The sequence below is a fragment of the Mobula hypostoma genome, chromosome 1, assembly GCF_963921235.1.
Source record: "Mobula hypostoma chromosome 1, sMobHyp1.1, whole genome shotgun sequence".
Lineage (NCBI taxonomy): Eukaryota > Metazoa > Chordata > Chondrichthyes > Myliobatiformes > Myliobatidae > Mobula > Mobula hypostoma.
The window spans coordinates 70949567-70974727 of NC_086097.1; the positions used below are offsets into that span (position 1 = coordinate 70949567).

Here is a 25161-nt window from a genome sequence, read left to right on the forward strand (position 1 = left end):
TGTAGTTATGATAGAATCCTTTCACATGTTGCATAAAAACATACTGCTATGTTAGAGAATTTCCAAGCTATTGCTACTTAAATTTCAGAGAAAATTTCAGATAAACAACCTTCTCCTTCAACTAGATGTATTGTAGGCCAAGTGACACATTTTATCATGTTCACAGCTGAAGATTACACACCTTCAGCATATGCTGGGATCTGTGATATTCCTACATCCACTCAATCAAAAGGGTTTTCAACACATTTTTAAACACTTTATACATTAATTTTAAATCATGGCAGATATAAAAATGATTTTATCTATTCAATGGAGCTCTAATGGATTAGTAAAAGTCATAAATAAAAGACTATTGATAAATTATTGATAAATAGCAGATATTGAAAATCATATTAGGAGAGAATGAAGAAATTAGCACATGAAATTTGTGACAAATTGGTCAATTTTTGCAAATAAAGATGTTACCTTTGTCGGAGCCAATGCTGAAATTAATGTTTTGATACATTATATTAAATTACTACATACGCAACCTGATATTTATTCTGGTTTAGTTTTAAATGTCTAATGCACTTGTCTATACAGACTTTGAAGAAATGGAAATGTTCTGTTATTTTGCTTCATGTGAGGCATAGAATTTTCTGTTTCAAAGGCTTTGCTTTAATTTAATGTAGTTAATTAACCATGTTCAAGGAAGTTGTTTTTCTTTCTGCCTATAAACAAGATTTCCCACATTTGGTACAACAAAGATATATATGATTTATTGTTTTTTTAAATCTTGAGCTGAATATTATTGTTAAAGTACTTGATTGGTTTCCACACACAATTAATGGCAGCTAACACATTGAGGCCCCTGCCAACATCAGAAGTTTGAAGTGGCTATTTCAAAGTCAAAACCATAGTTTTTTAAGATCTTCTTTATTCTTTTTTACCAAGCAGAGCACTTCTGTTTTCCAGACTGATAAACAGGGCACAGCTTGACTCTACTCTTGTCAGACACAAGTGTAAAACTGCTCCTTCCTTTGCAATCTGTTCTTGCCTAGTGTAGAAGGTTGGGAGGATGTATTTTTAAGTGTAATGTGGACAAGGCCTGTTAATTACTTTGGGAAGTTTGTCATTGTATTGTATCTCAGGGCCCACGATTTGCCTCATAGAACCCCTCGCTCTTTATCAGAATGAGATTGCTCTTGCATTTCAGTTGCTTACAGTAACCATGGAGCATTGTTGCACTGTATAATGAGAAGAAACCTTCTTAAAGCAGCAAAATGCAACATAATGTGAGATTATTTAGCAAGTGAAGTTTTATGTAATCTGCCCCGAGTTCCTCTCAGTTTGTAACAATTCTTAAATAAAGAAAAAGATAATTTGCTTGACCATTGGTTGGTGAACTACTCTATTTAATCTAATAGGCCATTATATTAGACATTTTTCTGCTTCCCAGGTTTGGTTTGATTATAGGAAACAGCCAACCACGTATGTTTTCAATTGGCATTTCTTTGTTTATTGCTGTTTTTTCTTGAAGAGTACCTAATTGCTTTCAACATGGCTAAGAGACAGAGAAGCGTTTAATGTACAACTGCACAAAATTAATAATATCACACTGATTGTGGCAGTGAGTTTATAGGGCAATACAAGCTCTTTGACAAAGTCAGCGGTCTTTTGGGATACCTTCATACCAGGTTGTGTGTGGTAGTAGCTGAACTATGAGGAGTGGGCTTTCAACTAACCCTCAAGTTACCAATTGACAGAAGACCCAGATTTTTATCGTCGCAAAACAGTGTGTTTTTCCTCTATGACATCCCTCAGACTAATGAGGTAGGCATTCAACAGTGATCATTTTCTCTGAACTTGTTGTAGATGCCAATAGACATTAACATTAACTTTAGAACTCCTACCCTATCTGCAACAATCCGTATAGAAGTTTGGCTGTGACTGGTAGGAATGTCTCACACATATCTCAGCTTTGTTCCTTATAATGATCTTTTACGAGGGAGTTTTTCACATCCCAGATTTTCTCAAGTTACAGAAAGCATCTGATTTTATTTTAATTTGCATTATCCAAGCCTTTATGCTTACTTTTTGAAAGTTGATCCCTGAACTAAACAGCAGCAAACAAACACTTTAAACCAATTTTAAATTAAAAGTTTCAACTACATTTTAATAATGTACGGGAACATTTTCGGATTGAAATGGCATGACTTAAACATTTTATCTGATTCTAGATGTGAAGTGATTCTATTATAAAAAGCTTGGGATTTGAATCTTGTCAAGCTGTCTTTAAATGTTCTCCTGCACAACCCAGGAAGATTTTCCTTGAACTGATATATAGTGGTTATGCTTTTCTTGATTTGATTATTCTAATTAACTGCTGTAAATTGAGGTGAATGCATTGAGCTTATTATGTGATATAAAGCAAACACCAGGGAAAGCAACGTTTTGTCATGTACCTTGCAAATGGAAATTATGTCAAAATTCACAACTTATTAATTTTTTATGGATTAAAATCTTTTAATTTTAAATATGACAAAGTTGATGGCAAATAGAGTTTCAAAGTTAGAGTGCTATCAAAATTTATGCTTAAAAGTCCTGCTCTGATGGCATTGCAGAATTATTTATACATTGAGTTTACGTGCCACACATTTCATTGTACAGTCTTATCTTGGAAAGTAACATGGCTTCCTGCTATCATCATTTTAACAAAATGGAACTCAAAGTGCTATTTATTTTTGTTTAGATAGAGTGTATTCTGGTTAATTGGGACATATCAGGACCAGTACATTATGGCCCAATTAAGCGACTGCCCCAATTAGCTGAAGTTTTATCAAAATAGTTGAAAAGGGATTTAAAAAAAAGACAAACTACTGTTTAACTGCACGAAATTATGTATTTTAATGAAATACAGAGTAAGTTAGAACTCTACCAATGCTATTACAGTACTACAAAACCATGTATTATGTTCTAATAGTTATTAATAGAGGAGTTTATGCAGTGTACAGTGCTGTGTATGGAATAGCATCTTTGGTGGCTTGTCGTGTCCATTCTGTGGCACTCACTCACCTTTGGTCCCCACCGGACACTCAGCTCTCATCTGTGGCTCCAAGTAGTTGTTTGCACAGTTTGTATTGGGGTGTGTACAGCGGCCACACCCCAGTACACTATTTTGACAGGCTGGTTAAAGCAGGTGAGGGTAGCCAGTGGACCTCATACCCTTGTGAAATAGGGACATGCCTGTCCTAGCATGTGAAATCAATTCGGGCAGACTGGGCAGGTGAGGTCAACAGTGAGATATAATGGTTAAGAAAATGGTTCTGTAACGCTTTGTGGAGAGTAGGAGGGCACGATAAGGCACAGAAGTCATGGTTATCCACTGTAACCAAGGAAGACCCCAGTTTCTGACTACTTCTTGTACCACTGCATCCAGACTTTTGAAGTGAAGAGAGTGGAACTGTCCCAGTGCAATGGCTTTTCCACTTTAAAAACTCTCACACAGGTTTCACCACCATTGTTGGATATGACTGACAATGAACATGCTGCCGTGTACTTTTGATCGACTGTAAACGAATAAATTTAGCGCAGACACCTAACCATGTTTTTGATGATCGCCTCCTCTGAATCTTCATTTTCATTATAACATTCAAGAAGATTGTCTATACTTCCAAATTCTTCATAGGTCTTAACTTGCTGAAGTAGTGAAATTATTTCATTTTCACCCTCGGCCATCTCTGGCATCTCCAAGCCTGAATGCTTGAAACTGCAGTGAGCAAAACAATGTTAATTTGTCTTACTGCTTATTTCTCACCAACTATCAGTGACAAAAATCACTGCTTTTTGAACACAAACACACAACTGATGCACTTAAAACCTGTTAGCTCTAAGCACAGTCTAGTGTCTACCGCCACACAAGTTCACGTGACTGACCCTAGTTAGAAATTGTTCGGCAACAGTCTCCTGTCCCAATTAAGCGGCATAGTGTCCCAAATAAATGAAGGGAAACCCAGCTATTATTTTGATTAATTTTTATTCTTTAAAAATCATCCCAAATAACTGGCTGTCCCAATTAACCAATGGCCCAATTAACTAGAATCCACTGCATATCTATTTTAATTGCAAGAAAAATATGTCACATCTTGATTTACTTTACTCTCTAATGATATATTCTGTGATATTAACATTCAATTCAATAATAAATATTAATATTTTTGCAAAGGCAACATAGAATTTCTATTATTCTTATTCTATTGTGAATTTACTGCAACGTTTGTCACACCGATAATTCGGACCTAACAACCATAATTACAGTTCCTTGCTTTTTATCAGAAGCTGTCAATTTAGTGGAAGGATAAGTAAAGTACTGATACGTGTTTTCTCTGCAAGCTTTCTGTGAGCATTCTATCTCTTCAATTAAACTGGGAAGGTTGTATAACAGAAAGTGACATTATTTTTACAAAAATTTTAATTGAAGAAATGTTCTTGATTACATCAATGATGCAAAATTAAAAACATATTTCTACATTTAAAGCATGTAGTGTCCTAGAGTAATACAGCATCAAAACGGGCCCCTCAGCCCAGCTCATCCATGCTAGTCATGATAACCACCAAGCTGGTCCTATTGGTCTGCATTTGGTTGCTATCTCTCTAAATCCCTCCTGTCCATGTACTTATCAAAATGTCTTATAAATGTCTCCATATTACCTCCCTCAACTCCTTCCTCTGGCAGCTCATTCCATACATGCACTATCTTCTACATGAAGAAGTTGCCCTTTGGGGCATTTTTAAATCTGTCACCTCTGACCTTGAACCTGTATCCTCTAGTTTTTAGTTCAGTTTCCCTGGGGCAATAAAAACAGTGTGCATTCACTCTTTCCATGCCCCTCTAAGGGCACCACATTGATCTATATATCTCATATAAGATCACCCTGACAAATGAAATGCAGAAAGTAACAAAAATTTGCTCTTAGTGATCTTAGATACGATAACATCTAAGATATGTTTGTGTTTGTTGTTGAAACTGCAGCACACTTGTTGTTTCCAAACAGTGTGCCTAATTTTTACCACTGGACATGCAGTCCCCAACCATGGCAAAAAATCTGCAATTTTATTGCCAGATTCTTGATTCATCAGGGCATGAAAGGAAATGGTGGGTGGGGGGGGGGAGTGTGAGGAGAGGAGGGAAATTAGGGCTGAGAGGAAAAATGGATCAGCCATGATGAAATGGCAGAGCAGACTCGATGGGCCAAATCGCCTAATTCTGCTCCTATATCTTTTGGTCTTGTGGTCTTATGATAGCAAGATGACGGGATACTTGGGAATGGTATAGTGGAATCAGTTTGGGGTTGGACGAGTGCTGGTAATGAAGAAAGGACAGATAATCAAAGAGGAAATGTATAAATTGAAACAAAATAATAAGAAAAAATTCAAGTTATGAGAAGAATAAATCAATCTTGAGTACAAAATTAGTGAAAGATACTGGAGACTGTTGGATCTTAATATATGAGAAAATAAATCGATAAATGGCTCATAAGAAATTTGTTCTGTTTGGCATTCACAGCATATCAATGAGAAAGATGCCACCATTGGAAACTCACTTAGAATATATTATCCTTTACTCATTAATTGTGGTGGAAAAATAGAATCAAGTAATGACTGTGGAATTTTGAAAAGAAAATGAATTAAGTGGTAGATTTTTCTCCTACCATATCAGATCAGGTTTGTCCCGCAATCTTTTAAAAATATAGAAACACAAAAATTGTTGATACGTCCTGTTCTCAGAAGAAAACTGAAAATTGAAAAGAACTAAATTAAGTTCAATGGTGACAGGAAAATGCAGTAGTGCAGAAGGAAAAAACCAGAAAGGAGAAATTAAATGGTCATAGAGTCATACTGTACAGAAACAGGCCCTTCGCCCTAACTGGTCTATGCTGACTAAGATTCTGATCTAATCTAGTACCATTTGCTTGCATTTAGCACACATCCCACTAAACCTTTCTTATCCATATCCCTGTCCAAATACCTTTCAAATGTTGCTGATATAACTGCCTCTTGCATCTTGTCCATATACTGACCACTCTCTTTGTGAAAAAATTCTCCCTCAAGTTCCAATTAATCTCTCCCTGCTCACCTTAAACTTATGCCCTTTATTACTTGATTCCCCAACCCTGGGGAAAAGACTGTGCCTACTCACCCTAATCTATGTCCCTCATAGTTTAATACATCTCCAGAAGATCACTCCTTATTCTCCTGTGCTCCAACAAAAAAATCACAACCTGTTCAACATCTCCCCATAACTCAGTCCTTCAAGTTCCGCCAATACCCTCGTAAATCTTCTGTGTAGTCTTTCCAGCTTAATGTCATCTTTCCTTCAGCAGGGTGACCAAAACTGAACACAATATTCTAAATGCATTCTCACCTATGTATGTGTACATCCCAACTTCTATACACAGTGCCCTGAATGATGAAGGCCAGCATGTCAAAAGCCTTCTTCACTAACTTATCAACCTGGGATGCTGCTTAGAAGGAACCAAATACTGTACTCCTATATCCCTCTGGTCTACAACATTCCCCAGGCCCTATCATTGACTTGAATATCCTACCCCGATCTGTTTTCCCAAAATGCAACACCTCACACTCATCCAAATTAAACTCCATTTGGCATTCCTCAGCCCACCTACTAGCAGATGAAAATTCCTTTTTTTTAAATTCTGGTAAGCATCTTCACTCTCAATGACACCACCTATTTTACTGTTTTACGCTTACTAAGCAAGCCTTACACATTCTTATTCAAAGCATTGATGTAGATTCCAGTAGTAATGGGTCTAGCATCAACCCCTGGGGAGCACCACTAGTCACGGGACTGCAGTCCAAAAAACAACCTTCCGTTATCATCCTGTGGTTCCTACATTGTGTATGCAGAGCCCAGATGCACGGTTTCCACCCACAGGACTGACAGTTCTGTTCCCCCACAATCTTCACTCTAGCAGATAGTTTGTCGGCCCTGTATAAAGCTTGCTTAATTTGCGGAATTCACTGGAAGAAATGAAATTCACAAATCACATTAGCCATACACTTTTGAATCCACTATGAAAATGCATAGTTTATTTTCAATTCTGGAACAACCAACGCATAACTGACCATGGGAAACACACTGTGATTCATGATTAAGGGCAACAACTTTTGGTGATTGCCCTTGTTAATGTTCATATGTCAAACTAAGTGAACCAGGGATCTGAAATCCCTTCCATTGAAAAGGTAGATCAGATGGGTTAGCTGGTATCTGAGATGTGAAATATTTTATCAACAGCATTACTATTCATTAATGTCACCTTAATTACGTGTGATGGTAATTTTTCAACTGATAATTCTATGCTCCTGTATAGTATTGGCAGATCCAATTTCCTGCAGAGCATGATCAGAGATCCTTCTTTTAGTTCAAGATTATATGATGGCACATGAGGTTGTGACAGACAGTCTAAAAATTAAACATGAGAAATTCTGCAGGTGCTGGAAATCCAAAGCAACACATACAAAATACTGGAGGAATTCAGCAAGTCAGGCAGCATCTATGGAAATGAATAAACAGTCAACGTTTCGGGCCAAGACCCTTCCTTGGGACTAGAAAGGACGAGGGAAGACACTAGAATAAAAAGTGGGGGAAGGGAAGGAGGCTGACTAGGAGGTGATAGACGAAGCCGGGTGAGTAGGAAAGATAAAGGGCTAGAGAAGAAGGAATCTGTTGGGAAGGAGAGTAGACCATAGGAGAAAGAGGAGGGGACCAGGAGGAGGTGAGAAGAGGTAAGAGGCCAGAGTGGGGAAGAAGAGGGGAGGGAAAGGAAATATTTTTACTGGAAGGAGAAATTGTACAGGTCGTCTGAAAAACATTGAAAGGAGGTCTTTACTTTGTGGCCTGTGCTGCATCTTTTGTTTTTTTTGGTGCAGAAATTGCTCTTTTATGCAACCTTTGGTAATTCAAATAGTGTTGAATAACATTTGGAAAAAATGCTGGCATCAGAATGTGAAGTGATGTAACAATTTGGCCAAAATTATTCATCTACTCATTCTGTTGAGTATTCATGTTTATTTCCCCATTTCCAAATTAGGGCAAATTGAAGCAAAATCCTTTGCAAATAGATTCCTGTCAAATACACTGGCATACTGGTTCTTCCAACTGTAATCATTTAAAATTTTCCCAAATATAGAATGCTTTAATGCAGGTTCTAGTATCTCATGCATTTACTGGTAGTGTTTAACAAAATTCTTCAGCTAACACTAAAGTACCAGCTCCCATTAATTTATTACTGTGTCTAGGTTTTTGCAACATTCATTCTGACGTTTCAGTGGCTGCTTTCTGAGCCATTCTATTCCATCCATCCCAGACAATGAGTTTATAACCTTTAGAAGTTTTTTTTCAGTGCAGTTCAGTTCCCTGGCCAATGTTGTATGTTGGAATCTGCATATTGACCTCATTTAAAAGGAGTTTAAAAGCATAGTATGCAGTTTCCCCCCACATTAACAACACTGAAGCAATGCCTAATGATGTCAAGACCATAAGACACAGGAGCAGAATTAGGCCATTTGGCCCATCGAGTCTGCTTCTCAGTCAAGGCCACGCCAATCATCTTTTATCTTAAAACTCTAGCCAAACGTAAATGAACAAGGGATGCCCCCATTTCACCAGAAGCAACAAAAGAATATTATTTGTTGCTCATTTTAATTAGTCTATGTAATAGTATGTAAGGCATTTCTTTGGTATCTCACAAAGCTTAGTTCTTTCTCTTGCTTATATTCATCTAAATATTTCAAATTGGAATTAGTATCCCACAAGAACTCAGAGCACAAATTTTCCGTTTCGTTTGGTCATTTCGATAGACCAAAGGTACTTGGGTCAGTTTCATCAAATAATTAGTACTTCAAAGATAGTTCTGATGAAATTTTCCTCAATTTTCAGTGGAGAAAATTTAAATCAGGCCATTGTGATGGGTATCATAAGGTTTAGAAAAAAAACAAATAGTTTAATGCACATCACCGTGCTAAAATTTAACAGCTAAACATAACTTACACGTAGAATTTCTGTTTTCTAGTTCGTTTCATTACTAAACTATGTGTGGGACACACTCTCCATTCTATGAAACTCTGCAGTGACCTACTTATTTGGCCGCACAATGATGAATTTAATATTGAATATAAACCTGATATCAGTACAATAAACTCAAAAGTAAATGTCTGAAATTTACCTCAAAAATGGATCTGGAAAAAAAAATCTCATCAATTTTCAATGGTGACAATTGAAATTAAGCCCCATTTGGGCTATAGAGGATTTCACATCTGTATGCTAAACCTAACTTAATTCCAAAGTTATAGGTTTCAAGACTGTTTTTAATTCCGAGCTATGTGCAGGAAACATGGACGATTTTTTTATTATACACTCAGTGGCCACTTTATTAGGTAACTCTTATACTTAATAAAGTGACCAATGAGTGTATATCTTTGGATTAATTACATCACTGTTACAAAAGCGTCCAGACGTTGGAGAAGTAACAACGTAAAGGACACAACAAGTTCTAAATGCAATGCGAATAAGTTTCAATGAACACTTACAGAATTTAAAGCACCGCAATCTAACATTCTTGAAGGGGAAACTCGTTGAAACATGAGCTTTAACCAAGAAAGCCAATGTTTAGTCTCTTGGCAGAGCCACATACTAGGCAGAGTTAAATCTATGAACGACTATTTAAACCAACTCATGGAAGGTTTTCCTTTCCAAGCAAATACTTGGATAATCTGTCAGAAAGAGCATTAAGGGAGAAATAATTTTTATAGATACACTGTAGAAAGCATTCTTCTAGGGTGCATCACAACCTGGTATGGAAGTTGTCCTGTCCAAGACCGGAAGAAGCTGCAGAAGATCGTGAACACAGCCCAGCACATCACACAAACCAATCTTCCGTCCTTGGACTCACTTTATACTACACGCTCTCGGAGCAGTGCTGCCAGGATAATCAAGGACACGACCCACCCAGCCAACACACTTTTCACTCCTCTTCCCTCCGGGAGAAGGCTCAGGAGCTTGAAGACTTGTACGGCCAGATTTGGGAACAGCTTCTTTCCAACTGTGATAAGACTGCTGAACGGATCCTGACCCGGATCTGGGCCGTACCCTCCAAATATCCGGACCTGCCTCTCGGTTTTTTGCACTACCTTACTTTCACTTTTCTATTTTCTATTTATGATTTATAATTTAAATTTTTACTATTTATTATTGATTTGTATTTCAGGGAGCACGAAGTGCAGAATCAAATATCGCTGTGATGATTGTACACTCTAGTATCAATTGTTTGGCGACAAAGTAAAATAGAAATATTCGTAATACAATAAAATATTGAGGGCACTGGGGGTGATCTCAGGCGTCAGAAATTTTTTTTGTCTCATCCCAGGTGACATACACTTGCTAGGTTAAACCACAAAAGCCAGTATCCGAACTTCGAAGTGAAAGTAAAATTATTATCAATGTACGTGCATGTAAACTTATACTACCTTGAGATTCATTTTCTTACAGGAATTTACAAGATATTAAAGAAATAAATACAATAGAATTTATGAGAAAACTCTACATAAACAAAAACTGGCAAACAAGCAATGTACAAAAGAAAGCAAGTTGTGCAAATAATAAAAAAAAATAAGTAATACCGGGAACATGAGTTGTAGAGTCCTTGAAAGTGAGTTTATAGGTTGTGGAGTCAGGTCAGCATTAAGGTGAGTGAAGTTATCCACACCGGTTCAGGAGCCTGATGGCTGTGGGTAATAACTGTTCCTGAACCTGGTGGTGTGGGGCCTAAGGGTTCTGTACATCTTGCCCAATGGTAGTAGGTGAGAAGAGATCATGGTCTGGATGGTGATGGTCCTTGATGAAGGATGCTGCTTCATGATGATATGCACCAGAAGGAGTGGCAGAATTTATTACTGAGCCAACAGGGAACTCATTGGTTATGCCTTTCTTAAAATTGCACCCATGTTTATAAAACTATTAATTGAAAAGTGCTACAATAAAGTAAACAAAGTTCAAAGGAAGTTCAGTTAGAATTAACTTAAGAAATATATGACATCACCTTGAAAAAAATGTATTTCAAAATGATTTTGTTTTTCTTCTCTCTTCTTAAGCCCTTCCACAAGTAATAACATTCCTTTAATGAGAGTGGTACAATCTGTTAAACACACAAAGAGGAGGAGTAGCACTGTACTGAAGGAGGGCTGGATGGTTCACTTCACCAGCAAGGACAATCTGGTAAGAATATTATTGATGTAGACCAGCCAGATATTTGACATTTCATCTGTACACCTTTGTGAAGGTGCAAATGGATGGCAAGTTTAGTGTTGCTGCAAACTGATATCTATCTATCTCTCTCTCTCTCTCTCTCTCTCTCTCTCTCTCTCCCCTCCCCTCCCTCCCTCCCTCTCCCTTTCTCCCTATCTCCCTATCTCTATCTCTCTCTCCTGCCCATAATTCTGCTGGTGTTTACAGCAGCAGAGTAGGTCCTCCATCTGTAGCAGTGTTCAGGGTTCCTTTACCATATCAGTAGTTTAGTTTTCACTCCTGTCAATCATGAGGAGTGAAAACCAAGCTACTGATATGATAAAGGAACCCTGAAGTACTGGGTGGAGACTCAGGAATACTGTTGCACACAGATGTAAAAGGGTTCCCCGTTGCTGTTTCCATAACAATTTTGTATTACTAGTCAAGGTTGTTAGCCTGAACCTGGAGGACCGGTGGACCACTCTTAGTCTGGCTTCTACCCTTTGATCTATTTGGCATAGGTGATCGTACCAAGAGCCAAAACACAAAGCCATGATTCAGGCCAACATAGCTCTCTAAGTCAATGAGACACACAAGCCTCCAAACCACAACAAGGTTAGGATCCTCTTGGTACTTACTGTATATTTTTCTAGAAAGTATTCAGCTTGAGAAAAGAAATATATACTTCCATGTAGAAGGTAATCTTAAGTCATTTGGGTTTTCCACTGTGTGGAATGCAATTCCTCTAATCCTAAAAGTAATTCCGCTGCCAGAGTTCTTTTGACAGTGCTACATACTGTCTCTGAGCTTCTAAGCTGATTTGGTGGGGAAGGAATTCTACAGCTTGTCAAATATTAATATCAACTGGGTCTGCCTGGAACCAGAACGGAGACTGGAAATTATAGTCTGAAATCAATCTGTGTTCTTAGTTTTGGGATTGTTTGATGCCCATTTAACTAGCAAGCAAAGTAGGATTGGAAAAGCAAATTTAGTGATGGGACTGATACAAGAAGTAGCAGAATACACTCCTTATTCAGAAACTGTGTACCAAACAAAGACCAGGAATTGTGTTTGCAAATAGCTTTTAAAGCAACATGGTGAATGGACAGGTTGGGGCCTGCTGGAGATGTCACAGGCTTAATAAGCAAGCTCAGTGAATGTGGACTTTCAGAATTTGTTGATAAATTTATTCCTCCTGCTTTTCACTTCACATAATCGATATCCAGCCATGGAGACAAGAGACTGAAGATGCAGAAATCCTAAGAAAAATAAACTGCTGGAAGAAATCAGTGGGTCAAGCAGCTTCTGTGAAGGGAAAGGGCTGCATAACATTTCGGGTCAAGAGTCTGAATCAGAACCAGCCCTAATACAGGGTTTGGGCCCAAAACTTCAACTATTCCTTTGTTTCACCATCCAGCTATTAACTGTCCTGTTATTTTCAAAAATATTATTAAACCTGCACATTATTTAATCATTAAATTATAGTAATTGTTTAGCAATATCATAATTAGTACAATACCATTCAATTTCTCTGATCCAGGACAGAAGTGACTTGTGCCAGTCTCTCTTATCTTCAGATAGTTAGAAAAATTTCCAAATGCCATGTTTCAGTATTTTTTCCATTTTCCTTTCTGATTTGTTTTTCCTGTCACATTATTTGAGTCATCCTCTTCCTCTGTCATTTTCACATTTTCAATTCTGCCGTGGGATTCAGACAGTGCTGCTCGGGAAGCATTTAATGTCCATTCCTATAACTGTGTGACATTGTCAAAGGCCAGGTACTTTACTTACTTACTTGGACCCTTAGCTCCTAAGCGGAGCATGGGTCATCGATGACCTCCCATCTCCATAGTTCTCTGAAGTCAATGGTATGGTTGGAGTTCATCAATGTTTCTGTAATCGATTGCATCCACTCTACAGGGGATTAGCCTATACAGCTTCACCAGAGTCCCGTTAGCCGGCCTTACCTGTTTCCACCTCTCACAACCGGGACATAAAGTTGGACTTGGAAAGGCAAAACCCAAATAAGAATGCCTTACTATGCTGGGTCCCAAATCACACATGAGTCAGATTTTCCCTGAAGGATACCATTGAACTAAAGGGGTTTCTATAATTCAAAATTATTTTGGTGACTGAATTTACATTCCCCTGCTTCTTAAGTAGACTTGAACTTCTATCTCTTGATCAAAAGTTCAGTTTAGCATCCTATTTCCCGTACTGGGTTTAGCACTTTACCTCTACCTGTATGGTTCTGCCTTTCATTCCTCAATCCTTAAATCCCTTTGGTTATTTATTTTATATTCATCCTGTTGTTCATTCGTGTACTATGCAAAAATTAAATCATACTTGTAGCAAGCTACTGCGCAAGATATCTTAAGCTACAAGATGAAGAAAAGTCTGCAGCAAACCCAGCCACCTTCGGATAAATCTGACACAGTTCAGTTCCAAAACTGAATAATTATTCTGTGCATTGTATGTTGAAATGCATGTTGAATTGTTTTAAATTTCTCATGTTCCCAGTCAATGTATCCATTATATTATGGCTTTTCTCTTTCTACAATTTCAAGCATATGGTTAAGTTGCAAAGTGCAAATGTCTTCCATAGATAATGTAAATGAGTTGAATGCTTTTCTCTATAAGTTTACCCAGTTCAAACACATCTCTTGCCACAGACAGGTTATTTTGTACATTCACCCAAAATGCAATCGATGTTTTTAAGCAGCAACAGAAAAACATTCAAACATTTAAACTTGATACAACTGTCAGAGACAGTGCATCTGCTATCCATTAGTCAGCAAGAAATTCGAGTATAAACTTCTGATCATTAGAAAGGTGCAGACACAGAGTGTGAGAGAGGCTTTCCTATTTTCACTGCATTAAAATCATTAAAGTACACAGAAGGGATTTGGATCTCTGCCTCTTGTGCAGTTAATAGCAATGATTTGTTGTCAGATTTGACAGAATTTCCTACAACTTCTGTGGGAATAACCACACCAGTGATGAAATTCACCATCACCATTCCCCTTTGATGTTAGAGAGGATGTCACAGTCTAATCAGTTATTATCTTGCATTTAATATTTCAAGCATATATATTTAAGTTTTTCACCTATGTGACTGTAGGAAAAGCCAGCAAATTTGTTTAAGTTTTATCATAGCTCCTGCTTTTGAAAGGTTGGGAACTAATAAGTCTAAATATTTTCAATATAAATGACATTGTCTCTGTTATTTTTTTCCTTCTGCATTTTTGACTTGCAAAGCTGATCAAAAAATACATCTGAGTATTTTGGCAAATAATTAGAACTACATATTGCACATTAAACTTGAACAATCTATTTTATACCTTTGTAGTTCCAGAAGATGGTGCCTGCGAGCTGCCCTGTACCTGGTGTGCTATGTTCTTTATTAACACACATACTCTTTCTAAGCTTTCTCAGTTTAGATTTGAAAACATTTTTGTGGTATATCCACGACAGCCTAGTTTCACTGCAGTCTGCAACATACTTTCATTGTACTGGTAACTGAGAAATGCACTTTATACAAATTCACTGCTCAGATTAAGAAAAGTACTAAAATAATTCTAAGCATGGGTAGTTATAAATTAGGCATTACTATTTTTTTAACCTTAGCTAATAATATCCTGGAAGTATAATTCCATATGGAATATTGTTCATAAAACTTAACTGTTTTTTCTCAAAATGCTAATTTTAAACCAACTATCTTGTCAACATGATTTCTTGACACTGTGACGTTAGTAATCTGTGTTCATAGTAACAAAAAACTAAAGCCGAGAAATAGAATTAAAATAATGTAGAGAACAGAGGAAAGAGGGAAAATATTTGAAAGTATACATAAAATAGAACAGGATGTGTGTATAAAGAAGATTGTAAGTGAGCCAACTTTGGGAACAGAGAGGAAAGAGAAATACAATCTGTTTTAGGTTTTTTTTATTATTATAATATGACTCTTCAGTGTGGTATTGTCCAATTTGCATCAGTCTCTTAGCATTATCCTGTCTCGAGAGATTTACCATAACATCGATAAAACCTTTTTGGGCACTTAGCATAAAAACCTCTGCAGTACTGTATAAACACCTCCGCCTGTGGCACTGACATTTATTCAGCACAGAAGGCTTTTATTGCCTAATACCGGTACATAAACGATGCCACCATTTAAATGTGCTATTCACTGTTCTTTTAAGAATTTTCTAACATTGAAGTGTGTTTTATCCTATAGAGAAAAAGACACTATTGGAGACTAGACAGTAAATGTATCACCCTCTTTCAGAATGATACAGGAAGCAAATATTACAAGGTAAAGGTTTCGTTACTTGATTTTCTCAGTCAGACATTAACACTGAATAAATAATCTAAAATGATGCAAGCTAAATGTCAGTGAAAAGTTCCGGTTGAACTCTTGCTTTTATTCCAGTTTATTCCAGATGATCATTTAAAGCATCTTGGGTAGTTTAATAAGGATTAAATTTTAAAATAGTTACAGAAGTAAGCAAATCAAATTAACTTTTTTTTACATTGAATATCTACATCTGTACATCTACATTTAAAACATGAGTAATATGTAGGTTCCATACTGATCCACTTTGACTACAAAGGCAAAAGAAGATGCTTGTGATTTTTTAATAGCACTAAGCTAAACACTGAAGAACAACAGAAATAAGTATTGCAACTTTATTGAGCTGCTGTCTGAAATATTTTAAAATGTGTTTCAAGAATTCTGCATAGCAGAAAATAGTAGTGCCCCCAAATATTATTTGTGGTTAACAAAAAAGCTACAACACATTTAAAGCCTTATTTTTTGTAAACAGAGGTGCTCAGCCCCAATTTACACTGCTCTTGTTGTAGTCTGTCAGTCTCAGAGGGCAACATGCTGTGATTCATAATTTAAGTCACTTTGACATGTAGAGGAATTATGTCATCATGGCACATTTCTGCCTGTGATTGACAGGTGGCATTGTAGACCTTGTGCTAACAGACGGTAAGTATCAATTTGTTAAAGTTAAAGGTTAACCAGTTACAAGTTTAAAATTAGCTTCACAATTCCTTTTTGAAAAGTAGTTCAAGCTACTGCATTACTCATTTAAAAATATTGAGGCAGGCAGCTTTGAATTCCATTAAATGATGGAAACAACAATGTATCAATAAAGATATTCCTTTATACTAAACAGCATAATAATATTGCATGTATATGTTGATTTAAACCTGTGAAAAATATTTTGATGCATATGTTATATTCCAACATGTACACCTAATGTCATTCAAATGACAAAATAATGGGATATGACCAACTAATCTTAACACAGTGAGGGGAAAATTTGAAATGGGCTTCTATTAAGGTGGTTATCCTGTGAGATGTTTCTTTCTGGGGGGCAAATCCAAAGGATTATTTATTTTTCATACTGCAGCGAGCTGCATTGTAGGTATTACTTGGTGGCAGCAATTACGAGGTGCTAAACTGTGTTGGTTAGCCACAAATGGAAGGATGGTTACTTGAACTGGAATGTCAAGAAGGTTGAAACAATTGGCCTCTGTATGACTGGGCTGGCTGAAAAAAGGCTTCAGCCTTGAGCTTATTCCCTAGTATAACCACTGATTAAAAACATGCATGCTCATTACAGTGGAAGGAGGAGAAAAAATTCTTTTTATAAAATGCAACAATCTGATCTAGATTTTATCTACATACAATCTTTGAATCTGAACATGAAACCAAGGTAACAGTTTACTTAATTTATTGTGCTGGCAATTAAAGGTCATTTGTGAATGTACTTTAATTGCAGGAAATTCCACTATCTGAAATTTTATCTCTGGAACCTGGAAAGAACTTCGACTTAGTACCTGCTGGAGCCAATGCTCATTGCTTTGAAATTACTACTGCAAGTGTAGTCTATTTTGTTGGTGAAAATCTGACAAATGATTTGAGTACACAAAAAAACAACAGCCTGGTGTCAGGTGGCACAGGCTTGGATGTTGCCCAGTCATGGGAGCTAGCTATCCAACATGCCTTGATGCCTGTCATTCCGAAAGGTTCATCTGCGGGATCAGTGCACAGCCTACACAGTAAGTTAAATGCCTGAAATTATCAAATACTTTCTGAAGTGTACTCCTTACCTTTGTATATTTATATAAAATGCACTGTAAGTGTTAAGTTATTTAAGTAGATCACATGGGGAGCCAGGGAGAGCAAGCTCAGTGGATTAAAAAAATTGGTTCGATGGTAGGAAGCAGAGAGTGATGGTTGAAGGTTGTTTTTTGTTTTTCTCATTGACGGCCTGTGATCAGTGGTGAGCCGCAGGGATTGGCACTCGTCCTTATTTCAAAACAATTTGAATAAGAATGTTTCGAGGCATGGTTAGTAAGTTTGCAGGTGACAATGAAAGTGGTATTCTAGGCAATAAGGAAGGTTATCAAAGTTTACAAAGGGATCTTGATTAGATAGGTAAGTGGGCTGAGAAATGCAATCTAGACAAGTTTGAGGTGTTGCATTTTGGCAAGTCAGAACTGGGTAGGACTTTCACAGTGAACAATACTGCCATGTAAAGTGTTAAAGAACAGAGTGACTTAGAAATACAGGTACATAATTCTCTGAAAGTGGCATCACAGATGTTCAGGGTGGAGAGGAAGGTCTTTGCCATACTGGCCTTCATGAGTCAGGACATATAGGAGTTGGGATGTTATGTTGCAGTTGTATAAGACACTGGTGAGATCACACTTGGAGTTTTGGTTACTCTGTTCGGAAAGATGCCATTAAGTTGGATACAGTGTAAAAAAGATTTATGGAAATATTGCTAGAACTTGAGGGCATTAATTACAGGGAGAGGTTGGGTACACAAAGATTTTATTCTTTTAAGTGGAGGAGATTGAGGAGTGAAGATAGAATTAGAATATTTAAATCTTACAAACATCCCACAACATGAGGGAGTAAAAATTGTCGCATTATGACTCTGATACAATGTACATACATGTGAGTGTATAAGTCCAACTGCTTGTAGAAGGAAGCTGTCCCGTAACTTGTTGGTCCTGGGTTTAATGCTGTGGTAGCGTTTGCCAGACAGAAGCAGCTGAAACAGTTTATGGTTGGGGTGACTGGTATCCCCAGTGATCTTCCAGGCCTTCTTTCTGCACCTGCAGTTATAAATGTCCTCAATGGAGGGAAGTTCACATCCATAGAATCACTGGGCTGTCATACCACTCTCTGCAGTGCCCAATAATCAACATTGGTGCAGTTCCTGACCAGGCAGTGATACAGCCAGTCAGTATGCTTTCAATTGTGCCCCTGTAGAAGGTCTTGAGAATTTGGGGGCCCATGCTGAACCTCTTCAGTCGCCTGAGGTGGAAGAGATGCTGTCGTGCTTTTCTTGCCACAAAGCCAGTGTGTGCAGTTACAGAGGTATATAAAATCATGAGGGGCACAGACAGGCTGAATGGACCAAGTTTTTTTTCCGGAAAAGGGAATCAAAACCTTGATGACCTAGGTTTAAGGTGGGAGGGGTAAGATTTAAGAGAGACCTGAGAGGCAACTTCTTCACACAAAGGACGGTTCACAAATGGAGGAGGAAGTGGTTGAGGCAGGTACAGTTGAGAGACATTTGGACAGGTACGTGGATAGGAAAAGTTTGGAGGATATGGGACAAACGCAGGAAAAGGAGACTAGCTTCAATGGGCATTTTGATTGCATGGACAAGATGGATCAGGAAGCCTGTTTCTGTGTTGTATTGCTTTATAACTCTGTAACTCTATATTGATGATTTGATTGGAAATAATTCTAAGATTTGTATGTTATCATTCCTGAGGCCACACAAAGCAGTTTCACCTAGAGATCAAATAGACATTGGCTATGATAATAGAAAACTCGTATTCATCGTCATATTGTTCATTAGAAATATGGTCAAACTTTTCATTTCAAGTCAGTACTTGAACAACAGTTTCAACATCTAGCCGAGAGAATGAAAATATAGTGTAAATCCAATGTTGGGGTGCAGTCTCCCCTATTGATTTAGCTTTTACCAATGCACTGGTGAGCTTCATTTGCATTTCATAACCACTATGTAGTTTGACATCTGATTTGGACTGTTTTTAAACCCTAAATCAAGTCACAGCAATATTAAATGAAGTTGAAATGAATGAGATTTGCAATTCAAATCTTCCTTGCTGGATGTAAATATTAAAAAAAACACTTTTTTTTCTTATAATCACCTTCATACCGATATTTACTCAAATCTTCAGGAGACCGAGTAAATTTTGTATCAGTATTGCTCAGGTTCTAGTGTGAATGTATGTTCGAACCTGTAACTATAGATTAAAAAATTGAATATTTGGAACTCTTGGTTGGAGGTTCCTAGGATGTGACCAGCAGATCTGGTTTGGAGCAGTCATTTTTTGTGGTAGTATTTGCAAATAGAACTGAATGGTAGGTTTGTACCTCTGGCCAGGTAGTGTGAATGATGAGATGAAAGAAAATACTTACTCAGGGTACATGCTTTCATTGTATGAATTTCTTAATATAGTCAACCTGCAATAAAGTAAATATAACAGCTTGTGTTTAACTCATTGGAATAGATCTATTTTAAAAGTATTACGTTGCCAGCTTGCTTCTCCTTTTGTTACACACTTAAAGTGGAAGAAGCTGACCCAATAGATAATAATAATACCTGTGCCCAAGAAGAATGTGGTAACCTGCCTCAGTGACTATTGTCTGGTTGCACTTACATCCATTGTGATGAAGAGCTTTGGGAAGTTGGTATTGAATCATATCAACTCCTGCCTACTGTCACAACAGGTCGATGGCAGATGCCATTTCATTGGGTTCAACCGTGGAACATCTGGACAGTGAAAATGCATACAGCAGGATGCTCTCTGTTGACTACAGCTCTGCATTCATCACAACCATTCCCTCAAAAGCTCCAAGACCTAGGCCTCAATACATCCTTGTGCAAGTGGATTCTCAATTTCATCACCCGCAGACCCGACTTATTTTGTATTGGCAACAATGTCGACTAAATAATCACCATCAGCACAGCTACACCACAGTGCTGTGCGCTTAGCCCCCGCTCTACTCAGTTTTTACTTATGACTGAGGCTAACCGCAGCTCCAGTGCCATATTTAATATTGCTAATGACACGACTGTTGTTGGCTGAAGCAAGGGTGGTGACCAATCAAAAGACTGAATCAGAGGGGATAGTTTCACTCACCCTAACAATGAACTGATTCCACAACCTATGGACTCTACAAGTCAGGTTCTCAATATTTATTATGTATTTATGTATTAATATTAAGTTCAAGTTCAATTGTCATTCAACCACATACATGTATGCAGCTAAACCTGCGGAGCAGTTTCGATGGGCCAAATGAACTAATCCTGCTCCTATATCCTATGGTCTAAATGAAACAGCGTTCCTCTGAGGCCAAGGTGGAAAACACCGTACCTACAGTCACACATGGCACATGTAGATATGATAGCACTTAACAGTCATCAAATATATTAGCACAAGTCCCTAAGTGGCATGGTCTGAGGATTGATGGTACATGGAATATTGTCCTGGAGCCACGCTTCTTCAAGGACAAGCGCGCGACAGTTGCTCATCTCCGGCAGCGGCAGGCAAAGGCAATCCAGCTTGTCCTCCGGGAGCAAAAACTGAAGAGCAGCACCGATGGAAGAGCCCAGCCTCCAACCCAGCACGGATTTCAGCGTGCCACCGTGTCTCTGTTCCCTCCAACCCAGCACGGATTACACTGTGCCACCGCGTCTCTGTTCCCTCCAACCCAGCACGGATTACACTGTGCCACCGCGTCTCTGTTCCCTCCAACCCAGCACGGATTACACTGTGCCACCGCGTCTCTGTTCCCTCCAACCCAGCACGGATTACAGCGTTCCACCGCGTCTCTGTTTTCTCCAACCCAGCGCGGATAACACCGTGCCACCGCGTCACTGTTCTCTCCAACCCAGCACGGATTACACCGTCCCACCACGTCTCTATTCTCTCCAACCCAGCACGGATTACAGCGTGTCACTGTGTCTCTGTTCTCTCCAAACCAGCACGGATTACACCGTGCCACCGCGTCACTGTGCCCTCCAACCCAGCGCGGATAACACCGTGCCACCGCGTCACTGTTCTCTCCAACCCAGCACGGATTACACCGTCCCACCACGTCTCTATTCTCTCCAACCCAGCACGGATTACACCGTGCCACCGCGTCTCCGTTCCCTCCAACCCAGCACGGATTACAGCGTGCCACGGCGTCTCTGTTCCCTCCAACCCAGCACGGATTTCACCGTGCCACCGCGTCACTGTGCCCTCCAACCCAGCGCGGATTACACCGTCCCACCGCGTCACTGTTCTCTCCAACCCAGCACGGATTACACCGTCCCGCCGCGTCTCTGTTCTCTCCAACCCAGCACGGATTTCACCGTGCCACCGCGTCACTGTGCCCTCCAACCCAGCGCGGATTACACCGTCCCGCCGCGTCTCTGTTCTCTCCAACCCAGCACGGATTACACAGTGCCGCCGCGTCTCTGTGCCCTCCAACCCAGCACGGATTACACCGTCCCACCGCGTCACTGTTCTCTCCAACCCAGCACAGATTACACCGTGCCACCGCGTCTCTGTGCCCTCCAACCCAGCACGGATTTCACCGTCCCACCGCGTCACTGTTCTCTGCAACCCAGCACGGATTACACCGTCCCGCCGCGTCTCTGTTCTCTCCAACCCAGCACGGATTTCACCGTGCCACCGCGTCACTGTGCCCTCCAACCCAGCGCGGATTACACCGTCCCGCCGCGTCTCTGTTCTCTCCAACCCAGCACGGATTACAACGTGCCACCGCGTCTCTGTGCCCTCCAACCCAGCACGGATTACAGCTTGCCACCGCGTCTCTGTGCCCTCCAACCCAGCGCGGATTACAGCGTGTCACTGCGTCTCTGTTCTCTCCAAACCAGCACGGATTACACCGTGCCACCGCGTCTCTGTTCCCTCCAACCCAGCACGGATTACAGCGTGCCACCGCGTCTCTGTTCCCTCCAACCCAGCACGGATTACACCGTTCCACCGCGTCTCTGTTTTCTCCAACCCAGCGCGGATAACACCGTGCCACCGCGTCACTGTTCTCTCCAACCCAGCACGGATTACACCGTCCCACCACGTCTCTATTCTCTCCAACCCAGCACGGATTTCACCGTGCCACCACGTCTCTATTCTCTCCAACACAGCACGGATTACAGCGTGCCACCGCGTCTCTGTGCCCTCCAACCCAGCACAGATTACAGCGTTCCACCACGTCTCTATTCTCTCCAACCCAGCACGGATTACAGCGTGTCACTGTGTCTCTGTTCTCTCCAAACCAGCACGGATTACACCGTGCCACCGCGTCACTGTGCCCTCCAACCCAGCGCGGATTACACCGTCCCACCACGTCTCTATTCTCTCCAACCCAGCACGGATTACACCGTGCCACCGCGTCTCCGTTCCCTCCAACCCAGCACGGATTTCACCGTGCCACCGCGTCTCTGTGCCCTCCAACCCAGCACAGATTACAGCGTTCCACCACGTCTCTATTCTCTCCAACCCAGCACGGATTACAGCGTGTCACTGTGTCTCTGTTCTCTCCAAACCAGCACGGATTGCACCGTGCCACCGCGTCACTGTTCTCTCCAACCCAGCACGGATTACACCGTCCCACCACGTCTCTATTCTCTCCAACCCAGCACGGATTACACCGTGCCACCGCGTCTCCGTTCCCTCCAACCCAGCACGGATTACAGCGTGCCACGGCGTCTCTGTTCCCTCCAACCCAGCACGGATTTCACCGTGCCACCGCGTCACTGTGCCCTCCAACCCAGCGCGGATTACACCGTCCCACCGCGTCACTGTTCTCTCCAACCCAGCACGGATTACACCGTCCCGCCGCGTCTCTGTTCTCTCCAACCCAGCACGGATTTCACCGTGCCACCGCGTCACTGTGCCCTCCAACCCAGCGCGGATTACACCGTCCCGCCGCGTCTCTGTTCTCTCCAACCCAGCACGGATTACACAGTGCCGCCGCGTCTCTGTGCCTTCCAACCCAGAACGGATTACAACGTGCCACCGCGTCTCTGTGCCCTCCAACCCAGCACGGATTTCACCGTCCCACCGCGTCACTGTTCTCTCCAACCCAGCACGGATTACACCGTCCCGCCGCGTCTCTGTTCTCTCCAACCCAGCACGGATTTCACCGTGCCACCGCGTCACTGTGCCCTCCAACCCAGCGCGGATTACACCGTCCCGCCGCGTCTCTGTTCTCTCCAACCCAGCACGGATTACAACGTGCCACCGCGTCTCTGTGCCCTCCAACCCAGCACGGATTACAGCTTGCCACCGCGTCTCTGTGCCCTCCAACCCAGCGCGGATTACAGCGTGTCACTGCGTCTCTGTTCTCTCCAAACCAGCACGGATTACACCGTGCCACCGCGTCTCTGTTCCCTCCAACCCAGCACGGATTACACCGTGCCACCGCGTCTCTGTTCCCTCCAACCCAGCACGGATTACACCGTTCCACCGCGTCTCTGTTTTCTCCAACCCAGCGCGGATAACACCGTGCCACCGCGTCACTGTTCTCTCCAACCCAGCACGGATTACACCGTCCCACCACGTCTCTATTCTCTCCAACCCAGCACGGATTTCACCGTGCCACCACGTCTCTATTCTCTCCAACACAGCACGGATTACAGCGTGCCACCGCGTCTCTGTGCCCTCCAACCCAGCACAGATTACAGCGTTCCACCACGTCTCTATTCTCTCCAACCCAGCACGGATTACAGCGTGTCACTGTGTCTCTGTTCTCTCCAAACCAGCACGGATTACACCGTGCCACCGCGTCACTGTTCTCTCCAACCCAGCACGGATTACACCGTCCCACCACGTCTCTATTCTCTCCAACCCAGCACGGATTTCACCGTGCCACCGCGTCTCTGTGCCCTCCAACCCAGCACAGATTACAGCGTTCCACAGCGTCTCTGTGCCCTTCAAACCAGCACGGATTACAGCGTGCCACCGCGTCTCTGTGCCCAAAAACCCAGCACGAATTACAGCGTGCCACCGCATCTCTGTGCCCTTCAACCCAGCGCGGATAACACCGTGCCACCGCGTCACTGTGTCTCTGTTCTCTCCAAACCAGCACGGATTACACCGTGCCACCGCGTCACTGTGCCCTCCAACCCAGCGCGGATAACACCGTGCCACCGCGTCACTGTTCTCTCCAACCCAGCACGGATTACACCGTCCCACCACGTCTCTATTCTCTCCAACCCAGCACGGATTACACCGTCCCACCACGTCTCTATTCTCTCCAACCCAGCACGGATTACACCGTCCCACCGCGTCTCCGTTCCCTCCAACCCAGCACGGATTACAGCGTGCCACGGCGTCTCTGTTCCCTCCAACCCAGCACGGATTACAGCGTGCCACGGCGTCTCTGTTCCCTCCAACCCAGTGCGGATTACAGCGTTCCACCGCGTCTCTGTTCCCTCCAACCCAGCGTGGATTACAGCGTGCCACTGCGTCTCTGTGCCCTCCAACCCAGCACGGATTACAGCGTGCCACCGCGTCTCTGTTCCTTCCAACCCAGCACGGATTACACCGTGCCACCGCCTCACTGTTCTCTCCAACCCAGCGCGGATTACACCGTGCCGCTGCGTCTCTGTTCCCTCCAACCCAGCACGGATTACACCGTGCCACTGCGTCTCTGTTCCCTCCAACCCAGCACGGATTACACCGTGCCACCGCGTCTCTGTTCTCTCCATCCCAGCACGGATTACAGCGTGCCACCGCGTCTCTGTTCCCTCCAACCCAGCACGGATTACACCGTGCCACCTCGTCTCTGTTCCCTCCAACCC

The 25161-nt window shown here is 41.4% G+C and overlaps 1 protein-coding gene across 5 annotated transcripts in view; it reads left to right on the forward strand.

Moving 5' to 3' along the window:
- Positions 1–25161, forward strand: part of prkd1 (protein kinase D1) — a 359632-nt gene that overhangs the window by 250371 nt on the left and 84100 nt on the right. For all 5 annotated transcript variants that reach the window (XR_010018301.1, XM_063050558.1, XM_063050565.1 and 2 more), the window contains 3 exons: positions 11149–11272; positions 15516–15593; positions 17074–17353. Coding sequence is in view for 4 of the 5 variants with exons in the window: in XM_063050558.1 (XP_062906628.1) it covers positions 11149–11272; positions 15516–15593; positions 17074–17353 (482 nt within the window). In the remaining variant the exon portion in view is untranslated. The remainder of the gene's footprint in view (positions 1–11148; positions 11273–15515; positions 15594–17073; positions 17354–25161) is intronic.